This window comes from Leopardus geoffroyi, chromosome B1 (genome assembly GCF_018350155.1).
Source record: "Leopardus geoffroyi isolate Oge1 chromosome B1, O.geoffroyi_Oge1_pat1.0, whole genome shotgun sequence".
Lineage (NCBI taxonomy): Eukaryota > Metazoa > Chordata > Mammalia > Carnivora > Felidae > Leopardus > Leopardus geoffroyi.
In genome coordinates this window covers 173161085-173187709 of record NC_059327.1, presented here as the reverse complement: position 1 = coordinate 173187709, position 26625 = coordinate 173161085, and the positions used below count along the sequence as shown (strand labels likewise).

At 37.9% G+C, this 26625-nt stretch overlaps 2 protein-coding genes across 2 annotated transcripts in view; both read right to left on the bottom strand.

The window, feature by feature from the left end:
• The window catches only part of TLR1 (toll like receptor 1), a 48316-nt gene extending 28293 nt beyond the window's left edge, over window positions 1-20023 (bottom strand). The window contains exon 1 of the mRNA XM_045475028.1: window positions 19928-20023. The gene's annotated coding sequence lies outside the window, so the exon portion shown is untranslated. The remainder of the gene's footprint in view (window positions 1-19927) is intronic.
• Window positions 516-20039, bottom strand: TLR6 (toll like receptor 6). Its single transcript, XM_045475025.1, has 2 exons — window positions 19928-20039; window positions 516-3457 (listed from the first exon to the last, which is right to left on the bottom strand). Exon 2 carries the CDS (start codon window positions 3387-3389, stop codon window positions 975-977), a length of 2415 nt encoding a protein of 804 aa, XP_045330981.1. The 5' UTR covers window positions 3390-3457; window positions 19928-20039; the 3' UTR covers window positions 516-974.
• Window positions 20040-26625: the final 6586 nt, after the last annotated feature.

Sequence of the window (26625 nt, the reverse complement as noted above, 5' to 3'; positions counted from 1 at the left end):
AAATCCATGTCTTTGTCCTTAACAGCCTGTAACTAAAGGCTATACAGTTGACCCTTGAACAACATGGGGGTTAGGGGTGCTGACCCCCTGTGTAGTCACAGATCTGTGTATAACTTTTAACAACCCCAAAACTTCATTACCTCAATAACCTCAACTTACCTTAATAACTTCAAAATGGCCTCCTGTTGACCAGAAGCCTTACCGATAACATAAATAATTAACATACATTTTGGATGTTACATGTATTAAATACTGTATTCTCACAATAAAATATACTATAAAAAAGAAAACATTAAGAAAGTCACAAGGAAGAGAAAATATAATTATAGTACTGTACTGTAAAAAGTCCATTAAAAAAAAAAAAAGAACTACAAGCAGATCCATGTAGTTCAAACCCATGTTGTTCAAGGGGCAACTGTATTTTCCTTTATATATATAAATTATTATGTCATGAGTCCCCACTGGTTAATTGCATATTTGTGTGATAGCGCCAGAAATTTAATAATTTCCTCAGATGTGAACAAAAATTCTTTATTTTCCATAAATGGTCTAACTTTTTCCCAAGCTCCAAAGTTGAACAGGATGATTAAGCTCACCCAGAGTTCAATGAGGCTCCATAGGACACTCTAAGGGCCATTGGGTACACTTCTGAGTTTGACTTTCCTTGCTGCCATAAAGTCCCATAAACTCCTGCTCACACAGACTCTCTTTGGGAAAGGAGAGGAGAGGAAAGGTCCTTGAATGACCATTTACTTGTGTGTTTCCACTCAAAACTGAATGGTTGAACCAGAAGAGACTGAGCTACCTGTAATAGGCAAGTTTGAGCACCACCTCAGCCTCCAGCCTTGGTCCTCAGCTTCGTTAAAACCTAGTTTTCATTTAGTCTTCCAGAATGTGTAGATATAATAGAGGTATCATCTAGACAGAAACTTAAAATCATCATGTTCATCAGAATCCAAGTTAATGATGGTTTCTTAAATTGAATTTCCTGATTTTTTATAAGTTTCTGCATTATTGTTTTCAGCAATTAATGTCAACTTCATGTTAAAAGCAGCTGTAATATTAGCCCAAAAAAGTCCATGTTTGCTCTTCTCCTTGGGCCATTCCAAGTAAGTCCGCTGTGTCATGAGAGCCTTCAGCTTGTGATACTTGCTGGGAATGCAGTTCTGTGGAATGGGTTCCAGCAAGATCAGGATTAAATTATTAGATCCTTCATGAAAGAGATTGTGATGAGCAAAGTAGAGTTCATAATGACACCACTCACTCTGAACAAAGTTGGGAGACAAAACAAAGATGGACTTGTAACTTTTCTCAATGCAGTTAATGATATTTTCCACAATGCTCTTGCCAGGAACAAAGTTTCTCTCATGGAGACAAATCCTTAGGTCTTCTTTTTCTAGGTAAGGTACCAGTTCATTCTTCACCCAGGAAGAATCGTGTTCACTGTATGAAATAAAAGCATGGAACTGAAGGGTTCTTTGGAGTTCTTCTAAGGGTAGGTTCCTTGCCCTGTGCCGGGTCTGGGTCCACTGACACACCATCCTGAGATACCAGGGCAGATCAAAGTACATACAGAGGGCAGTCACAGTAACAGTCAACACCAGCACAGTGACCCCAATGGTGACAAGCAGCAGAGCTGTGTTGCAGGATAACTGAGACACATGAAAGTCCTTTAGTGGGGTTCCCTTATAACTTTCTGGATTGTCACACTTATAAGAATCAGGCCAACCCTCTATCACTTCACTTGCTACTTGGCCTATATTCTGGATAAATTCTCTTAGCTCACAGGTGCATTGGAATGGATTGTTCCCTGCTCTTATGGACCTAATCTTCTGGCAGCTGTGGAAGAAATCAGCTGATGGGTTGGAAATTGAATTATGGTCAATGATCAGTACAGAAAGGCTGCTAAAAGCTCCACAGTCAGGAAGGTGGGCTAAGGAATTGGAGGCAACATTGAGTTCTTGCAAAGCTTCTAGTTTCATGATTAGTTTAGGAATGCTCCTTATTCGGTTATCATAAAGATCAAGTACCTTGACCTTAGGAGGTAAACATCTGAAAACAGAGTCAGTAAGTATATTTGAAGACAAATTTAACACCACTATACTCCCACCCCAAGTGCAATTTCCATCATGTCTATCATATTCCAAAGAATTCCAACTAACATCCAATATTTCCAAAGATGTCATATGCTTAGTCATGAGACCTATATTGTAAAGGCCTTTTAATTTATTCTTTCGTAAGATAAGGGTTTCCAATCTAACTAGTTTGGGACAGTTTTGAAATACACTGTCTGTGAAAACATTCTGGGTAAAGTTCAAAAATTTAAATGTGCTTGATGTCTGAGGACAAAGCATGTGTATAAAAGGTGTATCTGATAGGGTTAACATCATAATGTTCATCTCAGAAAAAAATGTATATAACACCGTCTGTGAATAAATAAAAACTCTGTTTGTAACATGCTCTATTTTCAACGCTTTCAGTGCTGTTTTAGAATAAGTAAAATCTTCTTCATCAATGCTTTCAACTATTATTAAATTGTAAATATTGAGATATTCTACAGGTTTGGGCCAAAGAAATTGAAAAACTCTAACCAGGCATTTCCAAGTTGTTTCCACATGTTTGAGAGTAAAATTCAGTAAAGTTGGGCCTCTAATGAGTTCTGATAAAAATTTAATTAGAATTTGACAGTTGTCGTTATTCAATTTAATATTAGTCAGTTGTAAGCACCTTAAACTGTTAACTGATATGTTCACTTGGACAGAGAATAACTGATTTGGGTGAAAAACAAGGTGAAGTGTTTTTGTATTCAGAATTTGAAGACTTTCTGTTTCACTTTCTTTTGCATAATAACCTTCTAAATCCAGAAGGATGTGACTTAGATGCAAATGAGCAATTGGTAGCAGATCTAATTGTCGTAACCTTGTACCACTTAATCCTAAGAAATTCAGTTGCGTCAAGTTGCCAAATTCCTTACAGATGGGCAGGACATCAAAGTCATTGAATGAGAGGTCTAAATGCTTGAGACTCCTGATAAGGTGGCAAGAGGTCTTCTGCAACTGATTGTGAGATAAATCCAAATATTCCAAATCCTGGTTGAACTTGAAAATGCTAAAATCGATGCACTGGAGTCTATTATAGGAAAGTGTCAAAACTTCCAGCCCTAAGAGATAGCTAATGTCAGAGATGTGAAGCTTAGATATGTAGTTTTGAGATATATCTAAGACTTTGGTTTTTGGTGACAGGTCTTTTGGAACATGCGTAAGTTTCATTTTCGACATGTCTACTGCAAATTCACTTTCATCAGAGAACTGGATTATGGTTCCAACTATTAAGGTCAAAATGTACACAAAGCAAAAGCTTCTGGTGATGGATTCTTTGTCTTTGGTCATGATGTTTAAAAGGCTATTCCCCAAAGGGTTGTGCTGTTCTTCAGGGCATCTTGATATGTGTCCAAATTCTAGAAATACAATATACATTAAGACATATAAATATTGGATGATTGCTCTCAGACCTCCACTTCTTAACACAAAATCCCAGTGATCTTTTCATTCACTATCAGAGTCATTTCTGTTTGCATAATTAAATGTGATATATTCTCCAGTTATGCAGCTTGCTGGTACCAGGGGAGGCAATACAGACCTTATCATCAAAAAATCATCGTGCTTCTGTGTTTTAACCTGTCTAGGCATTCTCTGAGGGATGCACTCAGGGGCTTGGCTTTGTTTCACCCTTTTCAGAACTTTCTCAGGGCTGGAGAAACCTCCTGGGTAATGTTTACTGAAAATCTTTGTAGGCAAATATACTAGCCACAGGCACTGGAACAAGGAATAACAAATGTGACAAACAGCACACACATCAAAAAGCCAGGGAAGGAAGAAGCTCACAAAAGAGATACGTGGTAGATAAGAGTCTTTGGAAATCTCCATGTGAACCAGGAAATCTAGAAAGCCACCCATGTCTAGGGCTGGATGCATGTTCAGAAAAGAGCTAAGAAAATCCTAAACTTTCACCTTTGGTTGACCTTTGGCTCTGTGAAAGCCGAAAGTGAAAGCTACGGCAGAGTTGTAAACAGCCTGGATAAACATCCAGGAAATGTTTCCACACAGAACCAATCTACAAAAATCCAAAGTTTTGTTTCATTTTATCTCTAGATATTTAAGAAAATCTCTATCAAAGCACTAGCTGGCCACTAAGTGAATCAAGCACAGAATACAATGGCCACACATAACAAAGAATATAGTCTTTACAAAATAGTTTAGAGCAGTCACTAAACAAACAGCCAACAGTACTCCCACGACAATCAGCAACAGCAAACCCTGGGAGACAGGAGAACCTGAGTTACCACATTATAATATTCAAAATGTCTACTTTAAATTTTTTTTTTCAACGTTTATTTATTTTTGGGACAGAGAGAGACAGAGCATGAATGGGGGAGGGGCAGAGAGAGAGGGATACACAGAATCGGAAACAGGCTCCAGGCTCTGAGCCATCAGCCCAGAGCCTGACACGGGGCTCGAACTCACGGACCGCGAGATCGTGACCTGGCTGAAGTCGGACGCTTAACCGACTGCGCCACCCAGGCGCCCCACAAAATGTCTACTTTAAACAACAGAGGCATGCAAATAAATTATAAACTATTACCCATTTATATGAGAAAAAGGAAAAGAACAAAATTAGAGAACTAACACTACCCGGGGCATCTGGATGGCTCAATCGGTTAAGCATCCAACCTCAGCTCAGGTCATGACCTCACAGTTCGAGTTCGAGCCCCATGTTGGGCTCTGTGCTGACAGCTCAGAGCCTGGAACCTGCTTTGGATTCTGTGCCTCTCTCTCTCTCTCACTCTGTCCTTCCTGGCTCATACTCTATCTCTCTCAAATATAAAATAAACAACAAAAAAAAAGGAAACTCAGAAGTGACGTTACCCAACTTCAAGACTTCCTATAAAGCTACAGTAATCGAGACAGTATGATACTGGTGAAAGAATGAACAGATCAATGGACCAAAATGAATAACTCAGAAATAGGCCTACACAAATATAGCCAACTGGTCTTTGACAAAGAAGCAAAGGCAATTCAGTAAAGAAAAGATAGTCTTTTCAACAAATGGTACTAGAACTACTAGACATCCATATGCAAAAAAAAAAAAAAAAAGAGAGAGAGAGAGGATCTAGACACAGGTATTACACTTTTGACCAAAATTAGCCATAAATGGATCATAAACCTAAATGTAAAACATAAAACTAGAAAACTTCTAGGGGATAATATAGGTGAAAATTTAGGTGACCTTGGGTTTGGAGATGACCTTTTAGACACAACATCAAAAGCACAATCCATCAAAGAAAACATTGTTAAATTGGACTTCATTAAAATTAAATTTTTCTACTTCGCAAAGGACACAATTCAGGCAATGAAAAAACAAGCCACTGGCTGGGAGAAAATATTTACACAACACATATCTGATAAAGGACTTGTGTCCAAAATATACAATGAACTCTTGAATTCAGCAATAAGAAAATAACACAATTTAAAAATGGGGAAAAGATCTGAACAGAGACCTCACCAAATAGCAAATAAGCATATGAAAAGATACTCAATATCAGATGTCACCAGAGAATTGCAAATTAAAACAATGAGATACCATTACACACCCATTAAAATGGCCAAAATCCTGAAACAACACCAAATATTGGTAAGGGTATGGAGCAACAGTGATTCTCATTCATTTTTGGTGGGAATTCAAAATGGTACAGACATTTTGGAAGACAGTCTGACAGTTTCTTAGGTGCACTCTTACCATATTCTCTGGCAATTACAATCCTAGGTATTTACCCAAATGAATTGAAAATCTAGTCCACAAAAAAAGCTTGCATGTAGATGTTTGTAGCAGCTTTATTCATAACTCCCCAAAACTGAAAGCAACAAGATGTCCTTCAGTGGGTTGAAAGGTAAACAAACTGTGGTATATCCAAACAATGGGATGTTATTCAGTCCTGAAAAGAAATAAGTGATCAAGCCACAAAGAGTCATAGAAGAACCAGAAGGCATATTTCTAAGTAAAGGAAACAAATCTGAAAAGGCTACATGCTGTATAATTCCAACTCTATGACATTCGTAAAAAGGCAAAACTAAAGATAAAAAGATCAGTGGTTTTTAGGGTTTTGGAGAGGGAGGGATGAATAACCAGGGCACAGAGGATTTTTAGTACAGTAAAACTGTTCCTTCCATATGATATTATAATTGTGGATATATGACCTTATGCATTTTTCAAAACCCACAGAACTATATAACACAAAGGCTGAATCCAAATGTAAATTATGGACTTTAGTTAATACTAATATATCTATTATATAATATACCACACTAATGCAAAATGTTGTAATAGTTAAAACTGTCTAGTGGAGAAGGGGTACATGAGAACTTTCTGAACTATTTACTCAATTTTTCTGTAAAACTAAAACTGCTCTAAAAAAATAGAGTCCATTAATTTAAACAGAGAAGTATATAGAAATGCATCAAAATTTCTGTATACTAATTTTGTATCCTGTGACTTTACTGAATTCATTTATCAATTCTAGTAATTTTTGGTTGGACTCTTTAGGGTTTTCTATATATAGTACCATGTCATGTGCAAGTAGTGAAAATTGTACTTCTTCCTTGCCAGTTTGGATTCCTTTTATTTCTTTTTCTTGTCTGATTGCTGTGGCTAGGACTTCCAGTACCATGTTGAATAAAAGTGGTGAGAGTGGACATCCTTGACTTGTTCCTGATCTTAGAGGAAAAGGTCTCAGTTTGTCACCATTGAGTATGATGTTAGCTGTGGGTTTTTCATATAAGGCCTTTATTAGGTTGAGGTATTTTCTCTGTAAACCCACTTTGATGACAGTTTTCATCATGAATTGATGTTATACTTTGTCAAATGCTTTTTCTGCATCTATTAAGATGATCCTATGGTTTTATCCTTTCTCTTGTTGATGTGATGTATCACACTGATTGATTTGCAAATACTGAACCACACTTAATCCCTGGAATAAATCCCATTTGATAGTGGTCAATGATTTTTTTTTCAGTGTATTATTGGATTCAGTTTGCAAATATTCTGTTGAGGACTTTTGCATCTATGTTCATCAGAGATACTGGGTTGTAGTTCTTCTTTTTTTAGTGTCTTTATCTGGTTTTGATAACAGGGTAACATTGGTCTCATAGAATCAATTTTGAAACTTTTCTTCCTCTTCTATTTTTGGAATAGTTTGAGAAGACTAGATATTAACTCTTCTTTAAAGTTTGCTAGAATTCATCTGTGAAGCCATCTGGTCCTGAACTTTTGTTTGTTGGGAGTTTTTTGATTACTGATCCAATTTGATTGCTAGCAATCAGTCTATTCACATTTTCTTCTTCCTGATTCTGTTTCAGTAGGTTATTACAAATGGATTTTATCCATTTCTTCTATGCTGTACAATTGGAAATTAAGAATAACAATACCATTTATAATTGTACAAAAAATAATAAAATACCTAGGAATAACCTTAATCAAGAAGGTAAAAGGTCTGCACTCTAAAAACTAGAAAACACTGATGAAAGAAAGTGAAGATGACACAAAAAAGTTAAAAGATATTCCATGCTTATGGATTGGAAGAATCAATATTGTTAAAATGTCCATACTACCCAAGGCAATCTACAGATTTAGTGCAATATGCCAACATCATTTTTCATAGAACTAGAACAAATAATATGAAAATTTGTATGGAACAACAAAAGACCCTGAATAGCCAAAGAAATCTTGAGAAAGAAGAACAAAGCAGAGGTATCACAGTGTTAGATTTCAAAATACACTGCAAAGCTTTAGTAGTAGAAGGAAAGAAAGAAAGAAAGAAAGAAAGAAAGAAAGAAAGAAAGAAAGAAAGAAAGAAAGAAAACAAAAAAACCCAAAATGATACTGGCACAAAAATAGACACATAGATCAATAGAGCAGAATAGAGAGCCCAGAAATAAACCCACATTTACATGGCCCATTCGTTTACAATAAAGGAGGCAGGAATATACAATGAGGAGAAGACAGTCTATTCAGCAAATGGTGTTGGGAAAACTGGACCACTTCTTAACACCGAACACAAAAATAAAATCACAAAGGATTTTAAAAATTGGATAAAAAGGAGAAGGAGTTAATATAAATGGTTTCTGAAGAAACATGGGCATTGACTTACTAGACAAAGGCTTAAATCAACTGTCTTAGAAGTTAACTATGTGACTATGGTCTCTTTTCTTTGGACTCAGAGAATACTTTATTCTCTTTTAAAGGGCAGTCCTTTTATCCCTCCAAAATATTATGTCACTCCTTTTGAGAATCTAAAATTGTACAAAAGGGCAATCAAGGAGCTATTGCCAGAAACTACAAGACATTCTCAAGAGTCTACACCAGTATTCAATTTGGCCATAACTCTGCCATCTGCTACAACCCGTGACTTCTCGTGGGTGTAGGGTTAACAAACCCATTTATCTCTTTCTCTAGTGACTAATCTTACATAGGATTAACTTTCTAGCTCTTTTCTGAAAATCTGACACATGTAAAATGTCCACTGTGTTACCAAGAACATTACTTTTGGGTAAAATGACTCTTGAATGGTAAACAGCATCCATGCTAAAAGGACCGTGTATGAACTAGAAGTACGAAAGTAGGAAGCCTGTGTTGTATTTCCTCTCCTATATCTTTCTGAGAAAAATGGACCAAGTGTGGCCTATTGGGGCTGTGAGTCTGAATGACTAGGTGAGCCTGAGAAAAACTCATTGTGGTCATTGTGAAGCCATGCCCACCACTGGCCAGACTTTCAGATCCTCAACCCAGTTTGGCCAGGGCAACATGAGATAAAAGGAACAGAGAGGAAGGTGGGTGACAGGTTGGAAAGCCAATCTACCTGTGGCTTGATGGCTAAATCTCTGTGGCACATGACAGGATAAGTCCTTTTGTGAGGGTGAAGATTGGAATAAGGCCAAGTTTGTGTCACAAGGAAGAACCACCTACTCCCTCCACCTCCATGACTTGCACCTCACCAAAACCAGCTGTGGCTGGGCTGGCACAGGTGATACCACTGTTTATGGAGCCATTTGAAAAGATATGATTAATATAGTCCAAACTGGGCATTCATGGCTGGTGAAGGGGTGGAAGCAGGCACACCAGCCCACAGATCCCATGCTTGTGACTGAGACAAAGGGGTGGGGATATAATTGTGCAAAAGGGCAAGCAAGAAGCTAGTCTCAGAAACTAAGAAATACACTCATGAGTCTATATCATTCCAGCTCTGATCTGCGTGGAAAATAATTTATGAGCTCCTGCAGGGAACACAAGCTAGCAGGACAGATGGGGCTCCACAGCTGCCTAACTCCAACTGCAGTATCCTAAAAGCAGCAATGGCAGCTGGGATGGCCCCTGGGCAGCATCCTGCACATACATTGGAGCGCCCACAACCACACCTGCCTAGGAAACACCTACAGGTAGACGTTAGAAGTATTCTTACAAACCGGGAAAAGGTAGACAAGATAACATATACTCTACTCTTTGTGGACACAGGAATTTCTTTTTTAGTCATAGGATCTCATTCATTGACACAATTCCCATAAAAATGGATATGTGTTTTTTCCAACTCATATCAGACCGAAAGCAACAAATTGAGAGAGACATGATAATCTGAATACATCAAGTTCCTACAGCTGACACACTGAAAAAACAGGAAAAGATAGAGAGATATTAAAAAGTATAATGAAGAAGTCAGAAAGCATGTAAATTTGGAGCTGCTGTATATAAGAGATAACAGCTTTTCCAGAGCCCAGAAAGTTTCACTGTACTATGACAAATTACAGACAATGATATTCATGACACTGATGCTAAGTGAATGAGGAAAGATTACTGTCTGAAGGGTGGAGGCTGGTGCATGAACCCACAGACCCCATACTTGGAACTGGTACAAACGGTTGGAATGTGAGGTTCACTCTACCCCATTCAGGAGGTGATCTGCACAAGTAAATATCTAGAAGCTCCCAGGAGACAAGAGCAGACAACAACATTTCTTAAGTAGGACCTTGTGTAGCAGGAATAATTGAAAGCAGATTTTTGACTACTTGTTGCTCAGTTTTATTAACAAAAGGATCCACTGTTCATCATCTAAGGGTATATTGGAAATAGTAAAATAGTTAAGAGATAAGTAGTGTTTCAATTAACCAGTCTTTGAAAAAAGTAAAACTCTTCTGGGTTGGAGAATTTCATTACAAAATGGCATATGGTTAAAAGTCCCTCACTTCTTCTCTTGTGGAACCTCTCCCAATTGCCAGCAAAACAGCCATGAAAACACAGAAACTTTTAAAACTCACCTTGCTACCAAAAACAAAGAAGGGTAGAAAATTAATGGAGGGATCTAAAAGCATCTACACTCATGAGAGGTATCAGGAAAATATTAAGGAAAACATGGTATACTCTACCTTTGTCTCAGGAAAATAGACTTCCTGACAAAGGGTGGGAAAGAATTTTATTCCTCTTTCTGTTCGCATATCTCTGTTTGCAGATGTATGATCTTTCATTTAGAGAGTCTGAAAGACTTCATAAAAAAAAAAAAAAACTCCAAGAACTATTAAATTCAGTAAAGTTGCAGGATACAAAACCAACTTACAAACGGTTGCATATCTATTCATGAACAAACTATTTGAAAAAGAAAGAAATAAAACAATCCCATTTACAAATGCATCAAAAAGAATAAAATACCTAGGAATAATTTTAACCAAGGAGGTGAAAGACCCGTATACTGAAAATTATAAGACTTTGATGAAAGAAGTTGAAGAAGACACAAATAAATAAAAAGATACCCATATTCATGGATCAGAATTGGTAAATTCTTCAAATTGTTAAATTGTTAAAATGTCCACATTACCCAAAGTCATCTACAGACTCAGTGCAATCTCTTAAATTTCCAATGGCATTTTTAACAAAATCAGAAAAAAGAATTCTAAAATTCATATGAAATTACAAAAGACTCCAACCATCCAGAGCAGCCCTAAGACAGAATAAAGCTAGAGGCATTACACTTCCTGATTTCAAACTATACTACAAAGCTGTACTAATCAAAACAGTATGGTATTGTATGTTATTAGCATAGAAACAGACAAATAGTATGGAACAGAATCAAGAGTCTAGAAATAAACCCATGCATACACAGTCAACTAATATTTGGCAAGAGAGTTAAAAATACTTGATAAGGAAAGTGTAGTCTCTTCAGTGAATAGTGTTGGGAAAACTGGATATATGCACATGTAAAAGAAGTGGACTCCTATCTTACCCCACTTACAAAAAAATTACTCCAAATGGATTAAAGCCTTAACTATAAGACCTGAAATCATAAAACTTCTAAAAGAAAACATGGAGGGAAATCTTCCTTACATTGGTCTTGGCAATAATTTTTTTTTTTTTTAACTTTTTTTTTTTTTTAACATTTATTTATTTTTGGGACAGAGACAGAGCATGAACGGGGGAGGGGCAGAGAGAGAGGGAGACACAGAATCGGAAACAGGCTCCAGGCTCTGAGCCATCAGCCCAGAGCCTGACACGGGGCTCGAACTCCCAGACTGCGAGATCGTGACCTGGCTGAAGTCGGACGCTTAACCGACTGCGCCACCCAGGCGCCCCGGCAATAATTTTTAAGATCTGACACCATCTGCCTATGTTTTATAGGAAACAAAAACAAAAATAAACAAATATATGATAAGGGATTAATATCCAAAATATGTAAGTAACTCATACAGCTCAATAGCTAATAATAATAATAATAATAATAGTAATAGTAATAATAAAATTTTTAAAATAATTTTATTAAAAAATGGACAGAAGACCTGAGTAGAAATTTTTCTAAAGAAGACATACAAATAGCCAACTGGCATATCAGAAGATGCTCATTGTCACTATCAGCAGGAAAATGAAAATCAAAGCCACAATGAACTATCACCTCACACTTGTTTGAATGGACATTATCAAAAAGACAAAAGGTAACCTGTGTTGACAAAGATGTTGAGAAAAGGGAACCCTTGTGCACCATTGGTGGGAATGTAAATTGGTATAGCTATTGTGGAAAACAGTAAGGAGTTTCCATTTTAATGTTTGATTTTTTCCTCAAAACATGAAAAATAGAATTACCATCTGATCCAGCAATCCCATTTCTGGGCATATATCTGAAAGCAATGAAATCACTGTCTTGAAAATCATGCATCCCCATACTCATTGCAGCATCGTTCACAATAGCCAAGGCATGCAAACAACATAGGCATCCACTGACAGATAAATAGGTAAAGAAAATGTGAGATATTTAGAGAGAGATAGAAATAGATATAATGGAATATTATTTAGTCATTAAAAGAAAGATATTCTGCCATTTTTGACAACATGGGTGGACCTTAAGGGCATTAGGCCAAGGGAAATAAAGTCAGACAGAGAAAATAAATACTGTATGATCTCACTCATATGTAGAATCTAAAAAAGCCTAACATACAGTAGAAAGGGAAGGGGTTGCCAAGATCTGGGGGACAGGGGAAATGAGGAGATGTTGGTCAAAGGTTAAAAACTTCCAGATATAAGGATGAATGAGTTCTGGGAATCTAATGTGCAGCCTGGTGATTATAGTTAACAGTAGTGTATTATATACTTGAGAGTTGCTAATAGAGTAGATTCTTACAACCAAAAATAAAAGATCATTATGCGAGGTGATGGATGTGTTAACTAACATTATTGTGGTGACCATTTTGCGGTGGTCATATACACACAATTATGTTGCAGATCTTAAATTTATAGTGTTGTATGTTAATTATCTCAATAAAACTGGGGGGAAAAGAAGTAGGGAGGGACTTGAGGGTACATATTACATTCTGAGATGTGCAAGTCATACAATACTTGTAAAGGGGTTAAAGATAAGAACACTAGGGAGCCGTATCATCAGAAATTACAGTTTGTATATATATAATACTCCATTAGGTCAAAGTATCAGAGAATTGGGCAATGAGAATAAAAGAGGCTACTACTTCATGCTGGTAAAAATAAATAGCCCACAATGAAAATATAACTGATGAGAACACTTACACAGTGAATAACTGCATCAAAATTTACAAAGTAAAAATGCTAAAAACACAAGGAGATATTGATAGTGAAAACATTTAGTGCATTTCTTTGGGTTACAATTAGATCAAACAGCATAAGACAATCATAGGAGGATTTGGATGAAATAATTAATAAAGGATTTAATAGAGACTTAGACTCTATAAAAAAGAGTATATTATATATCTAAGTCCCCAGGTTTCATGGAGCATTTACTAATATTGATTCTTAAGTCAAATTTTTTAATAAATACCCCAAAGCAGAAATTGTCAAAGTCATATTTTTGGGTAAAAAATAAAATTTTTAAAAAAGTTTATTTATTTATTTTTGAGAGAGAAGCAGAGAGAGTGAGTGGGGGAGGGGCAGAGAGAGAGGGAGAGAGAATCTCAAGCAGGCTCCACACACTGTCAGCACAAAGCCCAATGTGGGGCTAGAACTCACAAACGATGAAATCATGACCTGAGCCAAAACCAAAAGTCAGACACTTAACTGACTGAGTCACCCAGGCACCCCACAATAAACTTTTTAAACCATTTTTTTAAATGTCCTAAACATTTTCTGCATCAAAAACATTGCGTTTTCAATTGTAAACATTAGAAAGTATGAGAGTCAACAGGGTGATATGCACAAACTCTAATCTTCTCCTCTTGCTCTAAATCCCCAGAATGATTGCGGAAAAAATACGCACACACAGGAAGAAAAGAAAGAAAAGTCTTTAGGGAAACTGAAACCAAGAAAAGTCTCTGAGATCCACAAGTAGATTGGACTATGATAGAGTACTAACTTCCAAAGGATGTCCAACTCTTCATCCTAGAACTTGTGAATATTCTATTATATGGAAAAAGGGAATTTGAGTTGAAAATGGAATTAAATTCATTAATCTGCTGACCTTAAAATAAGAGGGTTATCCTGGATTATTCAAGTGGAACCAATGTAATCACAAGGGTCCTTAAAAACTAAAGAGGGAGGCAGAAGAAGAGGTCAGAGTGATATGATGTAAGAAGGACTTGAGCTGCCATGAGGAAGGGGCCATGACCCAAGAAATGCAGGTAGCATTCAGAAGCTCAAAAAGGCAAGTAAATGCATTCTCCTCTAGAGCCTCCAGAAGAAATGTAATCTTGTCAACACCTTTATATACGCCCAAAAAGACTTATGTTGGAGTACTAACTTACAGAGCTGTAAGATAATAAATGTGTTTTTTAAGCCACTAAGTTTGCAGTAATTTGCTATAGCAGCAATATAAAATTAATACAGACTACTTTGGTCCACCCTCCTGATAAATAGTCTGTGAAAACAGATCAAGAAGCAGTTTGATATGGAGACTCAACCACATTTTGGGTTGCACAATCAAAAAGCATGGCACTTACAAAGCAAACACCATAATAGAAAGTAACCAAACTCAAGATACAAGAGAAGTTAACACCCAAGGAAACTATCAATGGTATCCTCAGATACTGAGGATTGATTGATAATGATATCCTAAGAGAGAGAGAAGAATTCTAAAAAAGAATGGAGTAGGAATCATAGAAATTAAAAACTTAATCATTGAAATAGAAAACTCATTAAATGAGTTGAATTGTAGAGTAGCAATGCTGATGTGAGAATTAGTGAGAAGACCAAGAAGAGAAATTTCCCCAAAACATAGTACAAGAAGCATAAGAGACAGAATATATGAAAGAAATACTAAAAGACATGCAAGACAGATCCAACATCTGAATTACCAGAGGATAGACTATCCTCTGAAAAATAAGCTGATAACTTTAACACCCCATCCCCAAAAAAGCCACAACAGGGATGCTAGAATGAATATTTTGCAAAGAAAGTAGGAAAGTTTATTGCTAAATTCCAATAAGTATTGATGACAAAAATTTTAATAATGATCTGGAACTAAAATTGCCAATAATTACAAGGGAATTAGTAGACGGGGGGGGGGGGGGGAGGGAGGGAAAGAGTGAACTACAAGTATGTTGTGATCCTTGCCTGATTGAGGAGAATCTATAGATAGAGACAAGTTAATTCAAAGTGTTAATTCAAGAAAAATACAAGTTTAAGTATGTATATTATAAAATTAAGAGTAATTATTAGAAAATACAACAAAAGAGGGGCGCCTGGGTGGCTCAGTTGGTTAAGCGTCCGACTTCGGCTCAGGTCATGATCTCGCAGATTGTGAGTTTGAGCCCCACGTCGGGCTCTGTGCTGACCACTCAGAGCCTGGAGCCTGTTTTGGATTCTGTGTCTCCCTCTCTCTCTGACCCTCCCCCGCTCATGCTCTGTCTCAAAAATAAATAAACGTTAAAAAAAGTTTTTTAATAAAAAAAAAAAAAGAAAATACAATGCAGGAGACAAACTCCAATCATTTGAGGGTGGGGAGAAGCTTAGAGTGAAGAAACCCTAATCCATCTAGCACTGTACTGAAGGAATAGCACATAATGATTAATTAATATGTTTCTAATATTGTAAGAATGGCTTATTTTAGCAAATCTATGACAATAACACATCAATAGATAAAAGGAAAAGAACAGATGAGCATCTCCATGGATGTGAAAAATTTACTTGTTAAATTTAGCATTCATCTTTGACCAAACATACAACTTTAATTAAAGTAGATATTGAAAAGATACATTGAGGGGCACCTGGGTGGCTCAGTGGGTTAAGCATCTGACTTCAGCTACGATCATGATCTTGGGGTTTGTGAGTTCAAACTCTGCCTCAGGCTGTGCTGACAGCTCAGAACCTGGAGCCTGCTTTCGTTTCTGTGTCTCCCTCTCTCTCTGTCCCTCCCCTGCTCACGCTAGGTCTCTCTCTCTAAAAAATAAACATTTAAAAATTTTTTAAAGAAAAAAAGGGTGGTACCTGGGTGCCTCAGTCAGTTGAGCATCCAGCTTTGACTCACGTCATGATCTTGGGGTTTGTGAATTCGAGCCCACATAGGGCTCTGTGCTGACAGCTAAGAGCCTGGAACCTGCTTGGGATTCTGTGTCTCCCTTGCTCTCTGCCCCGCCCCCACTCACACTCTGTCTCTGTCTCTCTCTCTCTCTCTCTCTCTGTCTCTCTCTCTCTCTCAAAAATAACAAAAAAAAAAAAAAAAGAAGAGATACTTTGAAAACCTGATGAAAAAATATATTAAGTATTTAACTTAAAGGCATTTCTGTTACATTCAATGTCAAAGATGCCCACTGTTATTTAACACTGTTCTAGAAGTTCTAGCCATTGCAGTTAAGGTGAAAGGGAAATGAGAGACAGAAATACAGGAATGCAGAAAATAAAAACATCACTTTTTTTAGATTATATGATTGTTAGTGTGTAAAATCCAAGAGAAGTAATGGAAAAACTGTTAGAACCAGTAAAAGAGTATGATAAAGCAGTCAGTACAAAATAAATTATTTTTTGAAAAAGAAATCTAACTGTCTAAAAATAGTGGGTTGTCAAATAAATCATTACTATCTCCATATAACTAAACATGACTACATGGCCTTTAAAAATAATGAAAATCTAATTCCATCTTTATGTAAGTGACATAAAGTTTATTTTTTAAACAGGTAGCAATAAATACGTGTAGATATATGTGGAAAAATTAAGATACATATCAAGATATTAATAGTAATCATCTCTACATGGTAGGATTATATGGGAATTTTATTTTCCTTTTAGCTGTTACCTGTATTTTTTTAATTTTCAACAATCAAAATTAAGAAGAATACATTATTTGCTCAGCAAATTTACCAAAAAATTCAAAATCAATAGTTAATAATATGAATTATGCCCAATCTCACAAAAAATAAAAATGCACTCTATGTTTATTGCAGCATTATTTATAAAAGCCAAGATATGAAAGCAACTCACGTGCCCAACCATAGATGAATGGATAAAGAAGATGTGGTATATTTATACAATGGAATTGTGACTCAACCATAATTATTACTTGACATTTGCAACAACATGAATGGATCTATAATGCTAAGTGAAGTAAGTCAGACAGAGAAAGACACATATCATATGATTTCACTTATATGTGGACTCTAAAAAACAAAACAAATGAATAAACAAACAAAAAGTAGAAAACAGACCCATAAATACAGAGAACAAACTGGTGGCTGCCAGAGGGGAGAGGGTTAGGGAGATGGGCAAATGGGTGAAGTGGAGTGGGAGGTATTGTCTTCCAGTTATGGAATGAATAAGTCAAGGTGATAACAGGTACAGCTTAGGAAATATAATCAATGTTACTATAATAGGGTTTTATGGTGACAGATGGTAACTACACTTATAGTGAGTATAGCATAACATTTAGACTTGTTGAATCACTATGTTGTATGCCTAAAACTAATGTAACATTGCATATCAACTATACTTCAATTTTTAAAAATGCACATTAAAACAAAATAGGACATAACATCTAGATGAATCATGATCAGTTTAGACAGACCCAGCAAAGAAGGCACTTGAGTAACAAGGGGAGAAAGGATTTTAAGATGAACCCAGTATTAGATTCTATTAAAAAATAATAAATGTTAATTTTTTAGGGGCGCCTGGGTGGCGCAGTCGGTTAAGCGTCCGACTTCAGCCAGGTCATGATCTCACGGTCTGTGAGTTCGAGCCCCGCGTCAGGCTCTGGGCTGATGGCTCAGAGCCTGGAGCCTGTTTCCGATTCTGTGTCTCCCTCTCTCTCTGCCCCTCCCCCGTTCATGCTCTGTCTCTCTCTGTCCCAAAAATAAATAAACGTTGAAAAAAAAAATTTTTTTTTATAATGTTCTTTGGTCATGTAGGAAAATGTCCTTCTTTTAGAGATATAAAATGAAGCACTTACAGATGGAATGTTAGGATGTCTATAATTTAAGATTTTTAACCGTAAAAAGATAAAGTGAATCAAATGGGATTTTTTATTTCTTAAAGATTAAAAAAAGAGGTATTATTATTGTTACCTGCCAAATTTGAAATATTCAAAAATATAACAGCCAGTGTTGGCAAGTGGGACTAAAATAAGAACTCTTGTTTACTACTGGCAGAAATGAAAAATTAGTACAACCTTTCTGAAGGACAATTTGGTCACATATATAAGTTTCTTAAAAACATGCCTACCCTTAATTTAGCAATCCCACTTTTCAGAATTTTCTTCTAAAGGAATTATCAGAAATACACCTAAAAACATTGCTATGAAAATGCTCTTGGCGTGATGAGAAATTGAAAAAAATGATAATGTCTACTGTAGAAAATAGTTTCATCAATTATTAAACCTATAACATGGGATAGCATGCAGCCTCAAATATTGCACTTTTGAAGCAATATGTTATATAAGTATAATTTCTATTTCTATTTATTTTAAATATAAATTATAAATAATATAACGTTAAGTGAATAAGAGAATACAAAATTGTACACATAGGAGGATCTAATTTTGTAAAATGTGATAAAATCTGACAAAATACACAAAGCCTAGGGAAAAAGGATGGGAAGAAATATATCAGATGTTAATAGTCATTATCTCTGCATCTCTGAATCATAGATACATTTAATTTTTTCTTATACTTTTGTGTATATTTGCAAAAATTTTAATTTTGAACTGTTTTTAACTCAAAAGATTTACCTCAAATATAGCTAATGTAAAAATATTTTATATTTAAAGAAGCATGCTTGTATTATTTGGGGTATCGACATATACAGAGAACGTCTTCCACACGATGCTAGATGGTTGACGCTGTGGATGGGAACCCACCCAGAGGTCCCTCCACGGTGTCTGTTCAGGGGACTGAAACTTAGCCACCTTGTCGGAAAGCTGACCAGCTGCCCTGTGAGCATCCTGCCCCCCAAACACAAATATTCCTCCAAGGGCATTTATATCCTCAAGTGATTCCTCGTGTATACACTTAACAAGCCAGTCAGGAGCTTTTCTATTTAAGAAAAATAAAGGAGAGGGGGAAAAAGGGAGCAGAAGTTCAGAGAGTTCATCATTTGTTTTAAAAGGAAGTAAAGAGAGATAAAAGGTAAACGTTTTTTTTTTTTCTTTAATGCATCAAATAAAAAGAGGGAGAAAAAAAGACAGATGGAAGAAGCCCCGTTTCAAGGGGGAAGAAACTGTGGTGGATAGGATCCATGAAAATTCAGTCTATGAAAAAGACAAGATGAAAAAATATTAAGTGAGGTTAAGTGTGAGTCCGTAGTCAAGTTAGCAAATACGCAAGAAAGACACTGCTTTATTTGTCAACGTTTAGATAAGAGACCTGGAAGAAATCAGGGCTAGACCCGTCCCTGCCACTTCCTCCATTTAATAAATGTTTATTCAGAGGGCACTACGTGCCAGCACTATGCCAGACGGCAGGAGCCAGGGATAGAACTATGAACAGCACTGCTTTCAAAATACTTCTACATTAGTGACAGAGACCAAGGAACAAATACAGTGCCGTGTGCAGGGAAGATCAAATGCCCATCCATGCCTACTACAAAAATACGTAAGTTGTGGAGCGGCAGAAACTGCTGCGCATGTTGCTGAAAGAGACCAACTGGAGAGAGGTGATGAGAAATGTAGACGAAAACAGAACCAACATCCTGTTTTTCCCTGAACTATGGCTGCAGTGCTGGTGACTTTTATACCTTTTCAAGACAGTCATAAAAAGACCCCCTACTTTTTATCCGCCTTGTGAATCCCAAGGACTTTCACAACATTTTTAAAAAGACACCTAAAATCATCTTGCAAATACTTCAAAGAAACATTTTTTTAGTACCTGTTTCCTATGTAATTGTTGATATTTTCCTGCATATATGAAGTAATTATTCCACAATTTGAAAAAGCCATAAAAGCCTTTTTACTTACCGACGTGTTTCCTTCTCAGAAGAAGAGAAAGTAACTTCTAAGTGATCAGGAAGATAAAAGTGCTTGACAAACTGCGCGTCCTTCGTGGAAGTAGAGCAGGACCATAGAAACCGTTTTCTGCCATCTGTTGGACCTTCCTGGAATTACTCCTAGACAGGAATTTCCCTTTCAACAGTCACGTGACAAGCATGTGGGCCAGCAGATTTTCCCGGGCTACAGACTAAAACAGTAATCCAATTTTTAAATTCGTATGAGCACACGACTTAGGACAATTTCAGTGTGAAGAAAAAATGCTTTTTCTAAGGTAATGTTTATCTGCAAAGTGTGCAGCCAGAACGTTAAATTGTCACCCAGAGGAGAAAGTTATTGAACACTGCCTGTTTTCCATGATCAGGATATTTAACATTTCCAAAAATCATTGCAACCCACCATTATCAAGCAATTTTGGAGCATTATTTTAGCTGGATGAGATACTCTAAGGCAGAATAAGCTTAGGTCCAAGATTTGTTTTTTAAAAAATCAACTTTCAGGGGAAGTTTGGTAGTTGATACATATATAGCCACATCTAGGGGAAGTTGTGAACCTGTTTCTCCACATTCTGACCACATTGGGTATTATTATCTTTTTAAGTTTATTTACTTTGAGAGAAAGAGAGAATGAGGGAGGGGCAGAGAGAGAGAGAGAGAGAGCTAGAATCCCAAGCAGACTCCACCCTGTCAGCAAGGAGCCTGACATAGGACTCAAACTCACGAACTGTGAGATCATGACTTGAGCTGAAGTCAAGAGTCTGATGCTTAACAGACTGAGCCACCCAGGCACCCCCAACATTTTGTATTATTAAATGCATTAATTCTTAATTCTAGAATAATAAATAACACAGATGCTGCAGGACTAAAAATCAATTTTCTAAAGGCCATTTAGAATAATTTTAGAACAATCAACAAAGGTTAATACAAAAAGAAGGTGTCTGGTTAACCAGATACTTTAGGCAGCCAGGATATCCAATTCCCCAGACTTTCCACTTAATCAAGACTAATATGTAAAGAAATGAACATATAATTTAAATAACCATTCTATAATCACTGTCTGGCATTACCTCATCTATACACAAAACAAGTTAAGACCCTACAATCTGACCCATAACGAAGTGAGACATTTGGATAAGAATCACTTCTGCTTTCAGGAGGAAGGGAAGGCCAGCTTCTTACTATTCATCCTTAGTCATCAAACATAACAGGAAGTCTTCTTAGGTGGGGAGGGTCAGCAAGGAGCCGATGGGTCTCTGATGGACCAACCAAAGGAAACAGCTAGGGAGTAGTGGGTATCTGTGACACTGGGAAACCAGCTTTGTGCAACAGGCAGAGGAGAAAGGGGCCAGCTGGGGTTTTAAGGGAGTTTTAAGCAACACTGGACTAAAGCCTTGAAGAAAACACACACACGTATTTACACACACAACACGTGCACACACATAGACACATCACTGCAGATTTGGTCACATTGCACAATGACTTAACAAACCCTCACTAGGACATTTCATAATGCTGCTATTCGGAGCTGTTATAATTCTGAGAAACATCTTTAAGGACATGACAAAACCCACAGAAGTCAGGTAACATGGAGGACAGGACGGCAGAGGAACAGATCATACTGGGCTGAACTCACAATGCCAAATACTAGCTGTGTGGTCTTGGGCAAATTACTTAACCTCACAAAGGCTCCATTTATTTATCTAAAATGGGAGTACTTACGATTTTTAGGGAAGATAATGAATATAAAGTGGGTGGGACAGGGAACACAAGAGAAGTTACAATACTAAGGAGCTTTGGAATTCTATATAAGCCTTACATTTTTCCTTGTTGAGATGAAAAGACTTCAGGATATACTAATAAGTGAAGAAAAGCAAGGTGCAGAAGTGTATGGAGAGCGTGCTATCATTTTCATAAAATCTGGTCTATTTACTTAGGTTATCTCCTTGCCAGGCATTGTTCTGAGTGCTTTACAAATATTACCTCACTTAACCCTCATAAAGATGCTGTAAGTACTATCATTATCCTCACTTAAACTGGGGGAGGAGCAATCAGGTAACTGTCCAATCAATGTTGTGCGTGCTGGTCACGGGTGGGGCTGGGGTTTGAACCCACATGCAGTCTAGCACCAGCATCTGTGTGCTTCAGCACTACCCTAGGCTGCCGTCCACCTATCCTTAAGAGACACACAGAGGAGGGAAGGAGAGAGAGAGGAGCAGGCTAGAAAATGGGCAGAGATTGGAGTTTTGCATCAGAAGCCAGTAGCCCTGTCAACACCTTGATTTTGGACTTCTGGCCTCCAGAACTGTGAGAGAATGAATCTCTGTTTTAAGCCACACAATTTTATGGGAAATTGTTATGATAGCCACAGGAAACTAATACAAGAATCTACTTACCTATGCTGATATATGCATAAAAATATTTTTTTTTCTGAGAGGATAATTAAGAAATTGTTACCTTTGAGCAGAAGAGCCAACAGAGAGCTTTATATTCACCATTTTATGCTCTTTTGTCCCTTTTGAATTTTTTATTACTATTTACATGCATTCGTTTTATTTTTAAAAAAACAAAAGTGTCATAGTGGGATAGGTAAAATAACAGTCTAAAAATGGCAAATATACTATCCCAATAGAGAAGCAAAACATTATTTTGATGATTTTTACTTTTTAAAACACTGGCCTTCCTTTCCCTGGAAAAATCAATCAACAATTACTTTTGTTTACCAACAGCTTTAAATTTTTTTTAATGCTTATTTTTGAGAGAGAGAGAGCACGCACATGCGCGCGGGTGCACGCACACATGAGCTGGGGAGGGGCACACAGAGAGGGGGACAGATGATCCAAAGTGGGCTCTGTGCTGACAGCAGATAGCCCGATGCAGGGCTTGAACTCACGAACCATGAGATCATGACCTGAGCTAAGTCAGACGCTTAACCGACTGAGCCACCCAGGCACCCCATCAACAGCTTTAAAAACAGGTTATATTAAAATTATATCATAAAATATACAAACCATTCAAAATAAAATTGATAACTTAAAATTTGTATTAAAATCCAAATATGCTGGGGCACCCGGGTGGCTCAGTCGGTTAGGCGTCCAACTTCAGCTCAGGTCACGATCTAGCGGTCCGTGAGTTCGAGCTCCGTGTCGGGCTCTGGGCTGATGGCTCAGAACCTGGAGCCTGCTTCCGATTCTGTGTTGCCCTCTCTCTCTGCCCCTCCCCTGTTCATGCTCTGTCTCTCTCTGTCTCAAAAATAAATAAACTTTTGGGGCGCCTGGGTGGCGCAGTCGGTTAAGCGTCCGACTTCAGCCAGGTCACGATCTCGCGGTCCGTGAGTTCGAGCCCCGCGTCGGGCTCTGGGCTGATGGCTCAGAGCCTGGAGCTTGTTTCCGATTCTGTGTCTCCTTCTCTCTCTGTCCCTCCCCCGTTCATGCTCTGTCTCTCTCTGTCCCAAAAATAAACGTTGAAAAAAAAAATTAAAAAAAAAAAAATAATAAATAAATAAATAAATAAACTTTTAAAAAAAATCCAAATATGCTGAATTAAAAAAAAAAGACAAGTCACAGTCTAGGAAAATTATTTGCAACACATGTAAACACAAAAGTATTAATATCCAAAATATATTAGGAATTCTTACAAACCAATAGAAAAATGAGTAATAAGCCCAATGGTGGGAAATTAGCGAAGATATAAACAGATGGATAACAGAAAAGTAAAAAGAAATAGATTCAACATATAGTAAGGAATGAATCCTTATTAGAATATGGGAAAATTCAAAACAAGACAACGAGGAGACACCATTGTACACACCTGGGATGGACAAAAATTAAAACATCTAATACCAAATGTTGGTCAGATCATGAGGAAACAGGAACTCTCATACATGTTCAGAGATTCTGACTTAAGTGGTCCGGGATGGCACCAGGCATCAGTATTATTTTAAAAGCTCTCCAGGTGATCCAGTTTAGAAGGATCAGGGCACTTAGATGTAAATGTAATTCTAAACACATCGCCCTCTAGTGGCCCATTTTCCTCAACTGCACCCTTCAAACGTCACGGCCTGAAATGATGTAGGTGTCCTTGACTCTCACTGCTACCTCCGGATCAGTCTTTGAAACCTACCCCTCCTGGTTGCAATCACCCAGAGTCCCATCACTCCTTCATTCACTGAGTATTTCAGCAATGCTCACCGTCCAAGTACAATATCACCCCTGCCATAATTCTAGTAATTCCAATAACTATGTAGAGATACTTTCATTCCACACCCCCCGCTTCTTAGTTCTTTGATATTCTCTATGCTAATGATCTTATACTGCAACCCACCTCAGCCATCCATTCCCTCATTATACCCTAAATATTATTATTGCCAATGGCTGTACCCTCTCCATAATCTCACTTGCCAGCATCCCGCTCTCCAGCTACGACCTCTAATTCTCTCCCTCTGCTGCCAACAAGTCCTCAGCCCCGCTGCATTGGACTGAAAGCTCATGATCCATCCTTTTAATCATCCCTCTACATTTACATTCAGTTACCTTATTCCACTCTCCTCTACCCAGGTTAAATCCAACTCACCACTGGACTACACAGAGCCTGAGCAGCTCAATGCAGTTGGAGAAAATACCCACGCTGACGGTTTTACTCCAAATTCATGACTGGGTCCCAACCTCAAGAGGGAGCAGCAATCCTACTACCTTATCTACCCCCCCCCCCTTTCCTAAGCCTGTTCACTCTCCCCTATCTTATATCTCCTTTCCTCTCTTATGCTGCCAACACCCCCTTCCTTCCTCTCTCTCAGCTGATGATGCTTCATTTTTCATGCAGAAAAGCAAAGCAACCAGAAGAGCATTTCCACATCCTCCCCCAAGACTCTACTAGCCTACTTGTATGTGTCTACTTGTTGTACGTGTCTTCCTTTTTTCACCTGAATGAACTCAGTCAAGAGCTTCCTCCCCATTGAGCATTGACTTCCATCCCTGCTTGTCCACTCAAGGAAATCACTTTCTCACTCTTGCAATGATCTTTTCTCTACTACATCATCATTTTTTTTGCTCTAATATATGGTTATAATTAGCATATAATGCTACAACTTCTCTCATATTTGAACCCTCAGTCTCTTCATCTTTGCTCCCCTTTACACCAGAACTCCTTGAAAGAGTTGTTGTACTCACTGTCTCTAAAGTCTCCTTCCATTCTCTCAAACCTTCTCCAATCAGGTTTCTTCCTCTATCACTCCAGAGAAATCATTCTCGTTAAGGTCACCAATGACATCCACATTGCTAAATCCAAATTTCAGTTGGACTGACCAATTCTCAGTTTTCATCAGATCTATTGGCAGTATTTAACACAGTTAAAAGATCTTGAAAAGTTTTCTTACTTAGCTTCTGGGACCCCATACTCCCCTCCTCCATTGCCATTCCCATACACCTCCCTCCCAACTTCTTGCTAAATCACTGCATTCCTTCCCAGTCTCCTTCTGGGTTCTCCTTATCTCTCCGACTTGGCACAGCTAAGACTCAGTCCTGGGCCTCTTCTCTTCTGCAACTCTGTGCATTCTCATCCTGGTTCATAGCTTCAAAACTATTGATTTACTGATGACTCCCCAGTTACTATCTCCAGCCCAGACTTCTCCCCTGAACTCCAGACTCTTACACCCAACTGCCTGCTAAACATTTGCTAAACTTTTCTTGTTGCAAATCAAGTGCTTGAATCTTCACTACCTCAAACCTCAAACCTGTCCCTTTTGCATCCTTCCTGATCTCAATAAGTGATACTTCTGTTCTTGCAGTCATTCAGGTCAAAACCCTTGGACTAATGTATGACTTCTTTCTTTTCCTCCAAGTCTACATCCAATCCTTGAGCAAATTTGGCTGGGCTTTTTGAAACATCTCCATAAGCAAAACACCCCTCGTGCCCTCCACTGTTCCAAAGTGGCCAAAACCATAGTCATCTCTCACACAGATAACTGTAATGACTTCCTAACTGGTCTGTCTGCTTCTGCCCTTCCTGCTACCCACCAACCTTCACCCTATCCCAACCCAATTACAATCAGACACTAGAATCACGGCACACTCCTACTCAAAATCTGTAAGGGTTCTCATTTCACTCAAAGCATAAGCCAAAATCCCTATTATGGTTTGCAAGGCACTGCCTTATCTGCCTCATCTTTTAGACTTCACTATCTCGATGGCCTCATTCCTTCCACTCTGCCCCATCCTCCCTCTGCTCCAGCCACACTGGCCACATTACCATTCTCTGAGTGCACCAAGCATGCCCCCACACTGCTCTTCCAGTCCTCTCTGCCTGAAACTGTCCCCACATATCACCATTGTTCACTCCTTTACTTCCTTAAAATCTACACTGAAATGTCACTTTATTGTCAAGACCTTCCCTGACCACGGTTACTCCCACCCATGATATTCTAGACCTATGGACACTATACATTGCTTTATGCCACCACCTGATATGTTATCTAGTTAGAGTCTATCTCCTTTTCAACAGAATGCAAGTTCTAGAGCAGCTAGAGCAGATCTAGGCACATACTCAAAAAAAGTTGGGTTTAATGAATGGTTGTGATGTAGGCAGGCTGGGGCCATGGATCCAGAGGGGGTCCCACAGGACCAGCCAAGAGGGTCCTTGGCTACACACTGGATAGAAATAGCCAGGATGGAGTGA

Coding starts and splice junctions, on each gene's coding strand:
- TLR6 (XM_045475025.1), bottom strand. CDS start 3,389: ATGACCAAAGACAAAGAATCCATCACCAGAAGCTTTTGCTTTGTGTAC.